At 33.3% G+C, this 13,391-nt stretch overlaps 1 protein-coding gene across 4 annotated transcripts in view; it reads left to right on the forward strand.

The window, feature by feature from the left end:
* Positions 1-13,391, forward strand: part of SANBR (SANT and BTB domain regulator of CSR) — a 59,667-nt gene that overhangs the window by 7,435 nt on the left and 38,841 nt on the right. For 2 of the 4 annotated variants that reach the window (XM_076000810.1, XM_076000809.1), the window contains 5 exons: positions 2,103-2,289; positions 3,903-3,996; positions 5,955-6,193; positions 9,919-9,977; positions 11,454-11,614. In XM_076000810.1, coding sequence (XP_075856925.1) covers positions 2,103-2,289; positions 3,903-3,996; positions 5,955-6,193; positions 9,919-9,977; positions 11,454-11,614 — 740 coding nt within the window. Of the gene's footprint in view, positions 1-2,102; positions 2,290-3,338; positions 3,997-5,954; positions 6,194-9,918; positions 9,978-11,453; positions 11,615-13,391 lie in introns of those variants that run through there. The other 2 variants (XM_076000811.1, XM_076000812.1) reach the window with 2 other exon arrangements.

Genomic DNA, 13,391 nt, shown 5'->3' on the forward strand with positions numbered 1-13,391 from the left:
GTAAGACTCTGTCTCAAAAAAAAAAAAAAAAAAGTAAAAATAAAAATGAATAAAATAAATAAAATTATGGGCAGATAAAATTTTTATAAATCAGATTATGTGTTATTAAATCCCTCATGCTGGCCGGGCGCTGTGGCTCACGCCTGTAATCCTAGCTCTTGGGAGGCCGAGGCGGGCGGATTGCTCGAGGTCAGGAGTTCAAAACCAGCCTGAGCAAGAGCGAGACCCCGTCTCTACTATAAATAGAAAGAAATTAATTGGCCAACTGATATATATATATAAAAATTAGCCGGGCATGGTGGCGCATGCCTGTAGTCCCAGCTACTCGGGAGGCTGAGGCAGAAGGATCACTCAAGCCCAGGAGATTGAGGTTGCTGTGAGCTAGGCTGACGCCACGGCACTCACTCTAGCCTGGACAACAAAGTGAGACTCTGTCTCAAAAAAAAAAAAAAAAAAAAAAAATCCCTCATGCTGTGTTTCTCAAACTTAAGTAATATCAAAACCTTTTTACCAAAATAAAAATAAATAAATAAAAAAAAAAAAACCTTTTTAAAGGAAAAAACTTGGAAACTCTCAATGATGACTTTATTTTTATTATGATATAAATTAAATAGGCACTAATAATACTAGGTATAAACACACTTCATACAACTATAAACCAAATTTATACACTACATAAATGAACACTAAAACCAACACAATTCATACTAATAATGCTAACTTAATGTGATGAGTAATAGTGGTTTTGCTGAAATTAAATTGCTAATTTTAACACAAATACTATATGTATAAGCCTGTTGTGGCCTTCTTTTGCCACTTTTCTCTCAAAAGTACTTTTTTTTTCCAAGAAACAAGGTCTCGCTCTGTAACCCAGGGTGGAATACAGTACTGCAATCATCACAACCTCAAATTCCTGGGCTGAAGCAGTCCTCCCACCTCAGCCTCCCAAATTGCTGGGATTACAGGTGTGAGCCATGGCATCACATGTGACCAAGTCTTTATTATTTTAATAAGAAAATCTAGTGTCACCAATCAGTTACACTTTGTTTGCTTTACACTGAAGGTTAGGGTTTGGTCTTATTCCTGGTAGGATCTCAGTTAATATAAAAATAAAAGCCAAGTTTTTAACTAAATTATTAAAAGTATCAGGTGTTAACAGATGCAGAGCAAAGGAATATATGGTTGACGAAGGTAGTCTTCATATTTGTACAAGAGCATAAACATATTTTTTTGAGTTAAAGCATGTTAATATAAAATTCTACCCTGAATTTAAAAAGAGAAAAAAATAAGCCAGATTCTTTTGTGTAGTGAAACATGTACAGATTTTCTAGATGTTATTCAACAGATTACTACTAACTTACAAAAAATAATTATAGAAAAGTACCTTCAAATAGAAGGCAAGAAAATATCTTCTCATTTCTTTATTTAAAACATTCCCAGGCCGGGCATGGTGGCTCACACCTGTAATCCTAGCACTCTGGGAGGCTGGGGCAGGAGGATCACTCCAGGTCAGGAGTTCAAAACCAGCCTGAGCAAGAGTGAGACCCCTTCTCTACTAAAAATAGAAAGAAATTAGCTGGACAACTAAAAAGATACAGAAAATTTTAGCCAGGCATGTGGCACATGCCTGTAATCCCAACTACTTTAGGCAGCAGGATTGCTTTAGCCCAGGGATTTAAGGTTGCTGAGTTAGGCTGCTGCCATGGCACTCTAGCCCAAGCAACAGAGTGAAACTCTGTCTCAAAAAAAAATTCCCAAACCTCTTTTTTTTTTTTTTTTTTTTTTTTGAGGCAGTCTCCCTCTGTCACCTGGGCTAGAATGCAGTGGCATCATCATAGCTCACTGCAACCTCAAACCCATGGGCTCATGTCATCCTCCTGCCTCAGCCTCCCAGGTAGCTGGGACTACAGGTGCATGCCATGATGCCCAGCTAATTTTTCTATTTTTAGTAGAAACAGGGTCTCTCTCTTACTCAAGCCAGCCTAGATCTCCTGAGCTCAAGCAGTCCTTCCACCTCAGCCTCCCAGAATAGTAGGATTACAGGTGTAAGCCATTGCGCCCAGCCTCCAAACTTCTATTTCTTTTATTTTATATCATGACAGTGTGCAAAAAGGTTTGATGAACTGAAGAGCAGTGGAAGCTCACCTGTTGACAATCAGTATAATCCCCTAATGGCTGCTGGAGAGAGTCCTGTTGAAACTTTAGCCACATATATCAAATCATCGCTTCTTGACACACAGGGAGAATTTCAGGAGACTCCAATTGGTCAGGATGCAGTTTCCAAAACAGGTAAGACTTTAAAATACAGCACTTGTCCTTATGATGATTCTACAAAATATTATGTATTCCAATCAACTTTTCTTTCTTTGTTTAAAGGTTAATATAAACATTTTAAAGAAAAATCTATTAGTGTTTGTATCTTCCTGAATTTTGAAAATTATATTTATCTTTGCTATATTTAAAAATTTTTAAGTGTCAATATATAGGTCAAACATATCACCAAAAAAAATCAAAATTTTCTACTCTAATCTGTTGGCATAATTATTTCATATTTATTATTTATTATGAATGTTATTTTACTTTAAAGGGATTTGCATTATGCCTTTTTGGGTTTTTTTGTTTTTGAGACAGAGTAACCTCATCACAGCTCACTGCAACTTCAAATTCCTGGACTCAGGAAATTCCTCCTGCCTCAGTCTCCAGGGTAGCTGGGACAATAGGCACACACCACCATGCCCAGCTAAATTTCCTATTTTTAGTAGAGATGGGGTCTGGCTCTTTCTCCGGCTGGTCTAGAACTCCTAACCTCAAGCTATCCTCCCTCCTCAGCTTCCCAGAGTGCTAGGATTACAGTCATGAACCACCGCTCCCAGCCAGCACTATACCCTTTACTTCTGTGGTTCCCAACCCCCAGGCCATGGACTAGTACTGGTCTGTGGCCTATTAGGAACCAGGCCATGCAGCAGGAGGTGAGCAGTGAATGAGTGAGCAAAGCTTCATCTGTATTTACAGCCACTTCCCATTGCTAGCATCACTGACTGAGCTCTGCCTCCTGTCAGATCAGTGGCAACATTAGATTCTGCATTATGGTGAGTTGTGTAATTATTTCATTATATATTACAATGTAATAATAATAGAAATAAAGTGCACAATAAGTGTAATGCGTTTGAAGCATCCTGAAACCGTTTGTGGAAAAATTGTTTTCCATAAAACCAGTCCCTGGTACCAAAAGGGTTGGAGACTTCTGCTTCATTAATTTTTTTTTTTTTTTAAATTTCTGAGAGCACTTTGCTTGTCTTTCAATCTTTTTATAGCTGCTTTTTTTTTTTTTTTTTAAGAGATGGGGATCTCACTGTGGTGCTTAGGCTGATCTTGAACTCCTGGGCTCAAGCAATCTTTCCACATACCTGGGACTACAGGCAAACACCATCGTGCCAAGCCTACAGCCACTCTTTATTGCAGTCAATAAGAGCTTCAAATGACACAGTAGCAGAGCAAAAGAGATGTTTTTGCAATTCCAAATAATAACTGGTTTTAGAAATCCTCAGGGTGTAGTGAGCTATTTTAATCTCAGCAGAGTATTGATATAAAAATTCGCTTCAGGAAGAGAAAACTATGCTGTTGGCTTTTGAACATTTGACCCATATTTGTACACACTGCATTAATATTTTTTGAAATCTTCATTGTAACATTATCAATTTGTGATTCATATTTTTTGTACGGTTTCTTCCTTATACTTTCAGAAATATTAAGGGAAAATGCCACCTTACAAGTACCACCTTTAAATAGCCTTGGAAACCATGCATTTACAGTATTACCATTCAATAAGTAAAGACCCATTCTCAGCTAGAAATGCTAACTCCCCCCCTTTTTTTTTGTATGTGTTTGTTTCTGTATTTAAGGAAAACATAGTATAGCTTCCACAAGGAATTGTTCTTCAGAAAGTGAAAATTGTACTACTCGTAATGGTGGAGAAAAGACTGAAGAATCTGAAGGGTAGGAGGCTGGTTGTTTGCTAGATAAGATTTAATATTAATATCAACATTAAATTATAAAATATATGATTGGTGATTATGTGCATCAGTTACCATAATTTCGGAATTTCACATTACACAATTGCTGAAACAATTGGAATCAGCTTGGTTCGTGTGTTGAACTATGACTATACCTAAACATATGGCTTGCTCATGTTATTATTTACAAATTAGACTACATTTTCCTATTTTAGAAATTTTATTTTTATATTTGTAAATATTAGAAATAATATGTGTTAACATAAAACTTTGAAAAGTACATTTTAATACCCAAAGAAAAATCTGTGCCATTAGTTCTCCAACTTTATTAAAGAAAGTAGATGTATATTTTATAACTGTTTGAATATAATTATTCATTATAGAAAGGTTTAAAAATTAGGCTATGTCTTTTCAATGTATTGCAAGTTTTGATAGTTTTGTATTGTTTTGTCTATTTTATATATAATAAACTGTACATATTCTAAGTGTTCACTTTGATGATTTTTGACAGATGGGTACACCATATAACCATCACCCAAATCAATATCATTCCTGAAAGTTCCTTTGTGCACCTTTCAATAGATTTTTAAATAGCAGCTTGATTAATATATAATTTATATATCATAAAATTCACCCTTTTGAAAAAGTTCTGGAGGTGAATGATGGTGAATGTACTTTAATGCTACTGAACTCTAAGCTTAAAAGTGGTTAAAAGGGTAAATTTTGTTATGTGTATTTTACACAATAAAAAAATTCACCCTTTTAAAGGATATAGTTCAGTGGTTCTTATTCACATAGATTTTTAACAGAAAGGTTTGTTTGTATGACACAAAAATTTTCCAAATAATTTTTTACTGAAATTATCTAATATTTCATATTATAGCCCAAACCCACAGAAACTTGATGTTTTATTATATCAGTTATTACCTGTTTATATTTTGACTATGATTTCTTTGGAGGAACAGTTTGTGAAAAGTTATTTAAATTCTTTTGACTTTGATAGAGTGGTGATTATAATCCTTTTTCTGGTAGCCCAATTTTAGTTCAAATTATTTTGCATCTGTAATTATTTTGCATTAGAAATTTGTGAATTAGACAAAATAAATTCATATTATAGGATAGTATGTCTCTTTTTGTTTATACTCTTCCTTTTGTAATGACATGAAGGTAGATATGGACCATACTGATTTTTTTTTTTTTTAAGCCTTTTGGGACAATGCAATGAGTGCATGATGTTTCTTTTTGAGGTGATATAATTTCCAAAGAAAGTAAATTCAAGGGGAATATAATTTTTGAAGCAAACTTTCTGATGTATCATCTAAACTTACTCTTAAATTATTTTTAAATATATAAATAAGTACATTATAGTCCTAAGAATCCTTTTAACTACATTTATTAATTTATATTTAATAAATGCCCAAAAGCAAACTTTCTTGCTGTTAAAAATAGCTAAGTAAAGCATGCTAATTTTTCATTTTACTCTTTAATGAATAATTTTAGCTGAGTTTTTTTAAATATTAAAATTTTAGTATTATTATATTCTTCTCATACCCATAGCCATGTAAAAGTGCTGTTTTATGTTCCTCACAAGAATTACAATGTCTTATTTAATTTTTCTTTGTGAATTGGTATTATTTTTATAAACTTATTCTTAATTTATAATTTGAAAAAGAAATTTTAAAGCATGTAAATTAAGTCTTTTAGGAATAATATTTTTGTTTTATTAAGTCAGTAGCTTACTAAAATTAGTCATGTTCTAAGATACAATCAGGTTAGCAAGACACTTATTTGAAAAATTCTGAATGTCAAAACCCTATGAAACTGATTTGTGGTCAGAATCTCCAAAAACATCCTGTTCTCTTACCTCCACTAAATGTCGGTATTCTTGGCTCTTCTCTAAAACTCTAATAATTTCATTTTTGTGTAACATTTTTTATGAAGGCCAAACATGGTGATCCATGTATGTGATGAAGCAAAAAACTTGAAAGAAGATTTTATTTGCCCACGAGATCTTTTGATATCAGAAATGAAGTACTTTGCTGAATATTTATCTATGGATGCCCAGCGCTGGGAAGAGGTGGACATTTCAGTTCATTGTGACGTTCACATTTTCAACTGGTTGATAAAATATGTTAAAAGGAACACTAAGGAGAATAAAGATTGTGAGATGCCCACTTTAGGTAAAAAATAATCTATTGCTTATTTTGTAGTGAAATTTGTGTGTCACCTGGTAGTTTCTTCAGGTCAAAAGTAAAATGTGGAAAATGGTTTGTATGTTAGTATTTATGCTCGTATTAGTAATACCTTTTAGAAAACTGATAACCTCATCTTTTTTAGTATATTATGTAATAGTAAATTTATGACAAATGGACAGGTCTCTAGATCAGCAGTTCTCAACATATGGTATGTGGACCACTGGAGTACTGGAATCCTTTTAGAGGGTCGATGAGGTTGAAACAATTTGCATAATAATACAAAGATTTTTTTTTTTCTTACTGTGTTAATATTTGCTCAGATAATGCAAAAGCAATTGTGAGTAAAACCGTTAGAGCTTTAGCCCACATGTAGGCAGGGGCACCAAACAGTACTAGTAGTACCTAGTTGCATAGTTAAAAAAGAAAAACAGAAGAAAAAAATCCATTTTCACTTAAGAATGTCCTTGATGAAGCAGTAAAAATTACTAATCTTATTAAATCTTTTTTTTGAGACAGAGTCTCGCATGGTTGCCTCGGCTAGAGTGCCATGGTATCAGCCTAGCTCACAGCAACCTCAAACTCCTGGGCTCAAGCGATCCTTCTACCTCAGCCTCCCAGGTAGCTAGGACTACAGGCATGCACCACCATGCCTGGCTAATTTTATATATAAGCTAATTTCTTTCTATTTTTTTTAGTAGAGACGGAGTCTTGCTCTTGCTCAGGCTGGTCTTGAACTCCTGAGCTCAAACAGTCTGCCTGCCTCTGCCTCCCAGAGTGCTAGGATTACAGGCATGAGCCACCACGCCCAGCCTAATCTTATTAAATCTTGACCTTTGAATGTATATCTTTTTAATACTCTGATGAACTGGAAAGTGTACTTCTACTGCACACCAATATATAATGGTTTTCTTGAGGAAAAGCAATTGTGTAATTGTTTGGGTCATGAAGTAAACTAGCTGCTTTTTTAAAAATAGTAAACTATTTTTACTTGAGAGAATGACAGAAAATATGGTTATTCAGACTTAGGTATTTGGCAGACATTTTCTTGAAAATGAGCTGGTCACTTAAAGGAAACAAAGTATTTGTTATCAGTGATGAAATTCAAGCTTTCAAGTGAGAATTACAGTTTCAGAAAACTTACCTGCTTTGATGTGCTTGACAATGTCTCAATACTTAAAGACTCTTTTGATGTGATTGGTGGTCATATTGACGAATGTAATTTTTTAATATATTGTACAGTGAAATAAAATGTTTCAGCATTTGGAAGATCTGCATAACTCAGTGAGTCACAGTGTTTTCCAAACAACCAATGCATTATGTTTTTAAAAATCATACATGGGGGCCGAGCATGGTGGCTCACACCTGTAATCCTAGCACTCTGGTAGGCTGAGGCGGGTGGATTGCTCGAGGTCAGGAGTTCAAAACCAGCCTGAGCAAGAGCGATACCCCGTCTTTACTAAAAATAGAAATTAATTGGCCAACTAAAAATATATATAGAAAAAATTAGCTGAGCATGGTGGTGCATGCCTGTAGTCCCAGCTACTCGGGAGGCTGAGGCAGAACTATCACTTGAGCCAAGGAGTTTGAGATTGCTGTGAGCTAGGCTGACACCATGGCACTCTAGCCCAGGCAACAGAGTGAGACTCTATCTCAAAAAAAAAAAAAAAAAAAATCATACATGGGTTAAAGATCCATTCAAAGTATGAGATAAATCAGTGGATTTTGATGTTAACAGAGTAGGAAAAGTTCATTGATACAGTTTCAGATTCCATTGCAACTAATCTTTAAGAAATTCTCATTTGGGCTGGCTGCAGTAGCTCAGCCCTATAAACCCAGTGCTTTGGGAGGCTGAGACAGAGGATCAGTTGAGCCCAGGAGTTTGAGGTGAGTGCTATAATCCCACCACTGCATCCAGAGTGGGTGAGACCCTGTTTCAAAAAAAAAAAAAGAAGAAGAAGAAGAAAAACTACCATTTATCAAATTTTGTGTAACATCAAAGAATGCTACGTACAAATTGTATAGATAGGAGAATCCAGTCGTCTTCTATTAAGTCAGACATTGAAGAGATTTGCAAAAAAATGTCAAATAGTACCATTCTTCCTACTAATTTTTTTTCATTTTGGAAAATATAATTATTTTTAATAAAAATATATTAACATGCAAGAAGTCTTTTATTAATGAATTAATAAATATATTTTTAATTTCTGTATTTTAATTTCTGATGTGGTGAATACTGATATTATAACCCACACAAACAAAAGCTCTTTAGGATTCTCAGCTTTTAAGATTATAAAGCGGTCCTGAGATTGAAAGTTTAAGAACTAGTGTTCTGAATGATAGCATACTATTAGTATTACTCATATAATTAATCTATATTATTTTTTATACTCATAATTTTTATACTCATATAATTAATCTATATAACTCATATAATTAATTACTAAGTAACCTTTCAGTGGGCATAGACTTATATAGAAAATCACACTTGTGGTTTAATAAAGTCTGTCTGTGTACCAAAACTGCTATTTACAGCAGTATCAAAATATTTCTGAACTCTTATTCAGAGTAAGTAAATCTACATTGACAGTGTAAAAGTTTTCTAAAGAAGTTTACAACTTACTGTATTCTAGTGACCAAATTCATAGGAAAGATTTCTAATGGCCCTTAAATAAAAATTATATGAAATATGTGTGTGAAATAAAAATAAAAATATGTAGCGAGAAAAAAAGTATTGTTTGATCCAGTATATTTATGTGTATAGTAAAAGTAAAAGAAATGGAGCAAAACTAGTCTTTCTGGTATCTTTCTTTGCCCTTAAGTTATTGGCTACAAATGTAAACTTTTACAAAAGCAATCTTTATTCTAATCAAGAAACTACCAAAATGCTTGATTGACTCTCTAATAATCCACCCTCTGGTTCTTAACTGGACTTGGGTATCTTACCATTTCCTGAGGAGCTTTTTCACCAGCATCTTCCTCCCTTCACCATTTCTATTTGAGACCCTTTAATCTAGACTTATTATTTAGGGAAAGATTAGGATTACTTATTCTAACCATTGTCTGCTTAGTCCTTTATTTAGAAGAATTGCCTTAGTACTGTAATGGTGCAAAATCACAAATTTTTTCTTAAATATACCTTGTGGTAGATGACAGGTTTACTAAAACTATAGTGTCAGGTGGCATCCCCCTTTTTCTATCTGTATGCCTGAAAGCTCACTCAGTATGCCATTAGGAATTAACTTCTACAGTAGTAAATTTTTTATTATCTTTCAGAATCTTTTTAAATTAAATATATGTTCATAACAAGCATTGAATTCCTTTTGAAATAACTTTATTAATAACAAGTATTCTCATTTATCATTTTCAGAATTTTCTCACTATGACTTTTGTATGTGATGCATTATATTCTCAATTTTGATTATCTTTTTCTCTGGTTTAGTTAAGGAGAAATTATCATATGTCATATTTTTAGCTGGAGTCTTTTTACATGATATGAATCTAACTCCAGGGAAAATTTACTATGTACATTTTCTTTTAAAATGGAATTTTCTTTCTTTTGTTTATCTAACCCATATGATGTAATAAGGCTGTATTAAATTTTTCTATTAAAGTAACATCCTCTTTTAAAGTGAGTAGGAGCTTGTTCAGAGGATATGGATATTGACATGCAAATCAGAAAGAAAACCTAATTTTTTTGTTTTTTTTTGTAGAGCCAGGAAATGTCATTTCAATTCTTATTTCATCAGAGTTTTTGAAAATGGATTCCTTAGTAAGTATTAATAAAAAGAAATTAAAGCTCTCTGTTCACTTATGCTTTTTTTCCCTTCAAATGTCTAGAAAATTCTAAGACATCTTACTAAAATAGTTGTTAATTCAAGAGGGCGATTTTATTAGAATAAACTTCTTGTTTGGAAGTACTTTGTTCTTTTGGGAGGGGATTAAGCCTACTATGTATCATTTGTATGTTATGTCTATAAAGCAAGCAGTTAATCCTCAAGGAGTTATATGAGATGAAACTAAACAAAATTAACTTTATCCCAAAGGGAATTTTACCATACAACCAAATTAAATTAAAATTAATTAGAATATGTTAATACTTGTTTTTGTTATTTAAGTAATTTCTTGTTTTTTTGTTTTTTTTTTTTTTTTTTTTACTGACAAGTCTTGCTTCTAATTTAAGTAATTTCTTTAAGCATGTTTTACTTATTTGTGTCTTTCACTTATATTCAGTGAATGAAGAATGAATATCCAACAATTAATATAATTTTGTGTGTATATCACAGAAGTTCATGTCTGTTGCTTAAGAGTAGCTGATGAAACATAAAAGCACAATATATATGTGCAGATTTCAAGTAATAACATTAAATATATTTATTTTCTTTTTTATTTGATGGATTTTTTTATCAATAAAATGATTTTATATATTTTTGGTTGATATTTTGTGGTTCATAGTTAAATAAATATTTCCTTTAAAACACCTGGTGAAACTGTATTATACAGACCAGACAATTCCTTTGCTCTGTTAACAGATGTGAAATTTGTTTATTTAATTGTTTGGGATCTTACTAGTTCCCTATATTCTTTCTGATCCTAGCCTCTCCCCATTTAACCAGCTGGTATTAATTGCTTCAGGAAAGAGTTACAGAAAAAAAGCAGAGATTAAAAGAATCTTTGAGTTTTGAAATTTTTACAACTTTGAATTTTGAAATCTAGACCCTAAAGGATAATTTTTTTGCCCCTAAGCAAAATATATTGAGGAATACATGATTAGCTTCTGTTTACTTTTAAAGTAGATAAATACACCTCAGGTTGGAGAGAGAGGAAGAAAAAGAGCAAACACAACACAACTGAGAAAACCCTGAATTAACTGAAATTTTATTTCTGCCACCCAGAGAAAAAGAGGCTTAAAATTATAACTAAGTTTATAGGAAGTTACATATCCTGTACACTTGACTTTACAGACTAAGATTATACCTGCCACAACCATAAAAGATGCATTATTGTTTTAAACATTCTAAAGAAAGTTGAAAATAATTTTTTTAGGTATGTATATATATCTTTACAGATTTGATCTGCAGGACCACTTTGGAATAGTGTAGATTAACTCATATAGGCAAAATCCAGCTAGTGCCTAACAAAACATGGTTTAGGCTTTTAATGTATTTTATGTTTGAAAGCTATTGCTATGAAATTATCCTTCACACTACTGTTTTCAACATTCATTTTCTGTTCTGTGTTTTTTTAGGTTGAACAATGTATTCAGTATTGCCACAAAAATATGAATGCCATAGTAGCTACCCCATGCAACATGAACTGTATTAATGCAAATCTTCTTACACGTATAGCTGATCTGTTCACACACAATGAAGTTGATGATTTAAAGGACAAAAAAGATAAATTTAGAAGGTAATTTTAAAATTTAATCTTAAACTTAATATTCCTATTAAAAGAAATATATTTCTATTTCATTTTAGTGAAATATTTTATTTTTAGAATATATTTAGAAATATACTTTTATTTATTTATTTATTTATTTATTTATTTATTTATTTATTTATTTTTTAGACAGAATCTCACTCTGTTGCCCGGATTAGAGTGCTGTGACATCAGCCTAGCTCACAGCAACCTCAAACTCCTGGGCTCAAACAATCCTACTGCCTCAGCCTCCCAAGTAGCTGGGACTACAGGCATGTGCCACCATGCCCGGCTAATTTTTTCTATATATTAGTTGACCCGTTAATTTCTTTCTATTTATAGTAGAGACGGGGTCTCGCTCTTGCTTAGAGCTGGTTTCGAACTCCTGACCTCAAGCAATCCGCCCACCTCAGCTTCCCAGAGTGCTAGGATTACAGGTGTGAGCCACCGCGCCCGGCCTATACATTTATTTTAAGTTAAGTAAAGTTTATGCAGAGCTAATGGCTCAAGATAAAAATTATTAATAGTAATTAGTTATCTTGTATAATGAACATATGAGCATATAGTGATAGTGAATTATGTTAAAAATTATTAAGACACTACTCAGGAAACTGAGGCAGGAGGATTACCGGAGACCAGGACTTGGAGGCTATAGTGTACAATGATCATGCCTGTGAATAGGTACTCTAGTCTGGGCAACATAGTGAGACCGCCATCTCTAACAACAACAACAAAAATTGGCGTTGGTATAAAGGGGAAGAGTAGTACGAGAGAAGCTCAGCAGTAATTATATCATTTAGGGGCTGTTTAGGTAATAGCAAGGAGGATATACTTTATTCTAGGTGTGAATGGAAACGGGAGTGACGTGACCTGATTTGTTTTCAAGAGCTCATTCTGGTTACTATGTGGAGAATAGACTTTAGGAATATAAGAAGCAAGGAGACCTCTTAGGAGTCTAGTGCTGTAGTCTCTTGAAAAATGAAAGTTTGAACTAGGGTAGAAGCAGTGGAGCTGGAAAGAAATAGATGGATTCAGGATATGTTATTAGAAAGATATGATAGATTTGTGGATACAATGATGTAGGAAGAGAGAGAGGATTCCAGGATAATATGTTTTCAGCTTGAGCAACTAAGTGTATGGTAGTACCATTAATAGAGAAAGGAAAGATTGGGAGGGGATGGATTTGGCTCTTGTTGAGATTATTTAATATACTTCTTAGACATCTAGGTGGGATGGCAGGTAGATAGTTGGATTATTAGTTTGATATTTAGGTCAGAGATCAGGGCTTAAAATAGAAACTTAAGAGTAGATGAGGTTTAAAACCATGGAACTGGATGAGATCTCCTAGCAAGAGACCCTAATTAGTGTTTTTTATGTGTGTCCTGTTCAAGAAATCTTTCACTACCGAAAAGTGGTGAAGACATCCTCCTATTTTTTTTTATTATTCATCTTGAATTAGTTTTTTTGTGTGTTGTATGAGATAGGGAGTAAGGTTCATTTGTGTTTTCAAACAGATATGTTGTCGATACAACATATATTGTAAAGACCGTCCTTTCCCCACTGAATTGCAATGTCAGCTTTACTTTATCAAGATACTATATGTGAGGTCTGTTTCTGAGTGGTCTGTTTGTTTTGTTGATTTGTCTACCCTTGCGTCAGTAGCACATTGTCTTAATTACAGTAGCCTTGTAATAAGTTTTGGTATCTAGTAATCTAAATTCTCAAGTTTTACCTTTCTTTAAGATTGCTTTCTTGGCTATTTTAGGTC

This window comes from Microcebus murinus, chromosome 3 (genome assembly GCF_040939455.1).
Source record: "Microcebus murinus isolate Inina chromosome 3, M.murinus_Inina_mat1.0, whole genome shotgun sequence".
Classification (NCBI taxonomy): Eukaryota; Metazoa; Chordata; class Mammalia; order Primates; family Cheirogaleidae; genus Microcebus; species Microcebus murinus.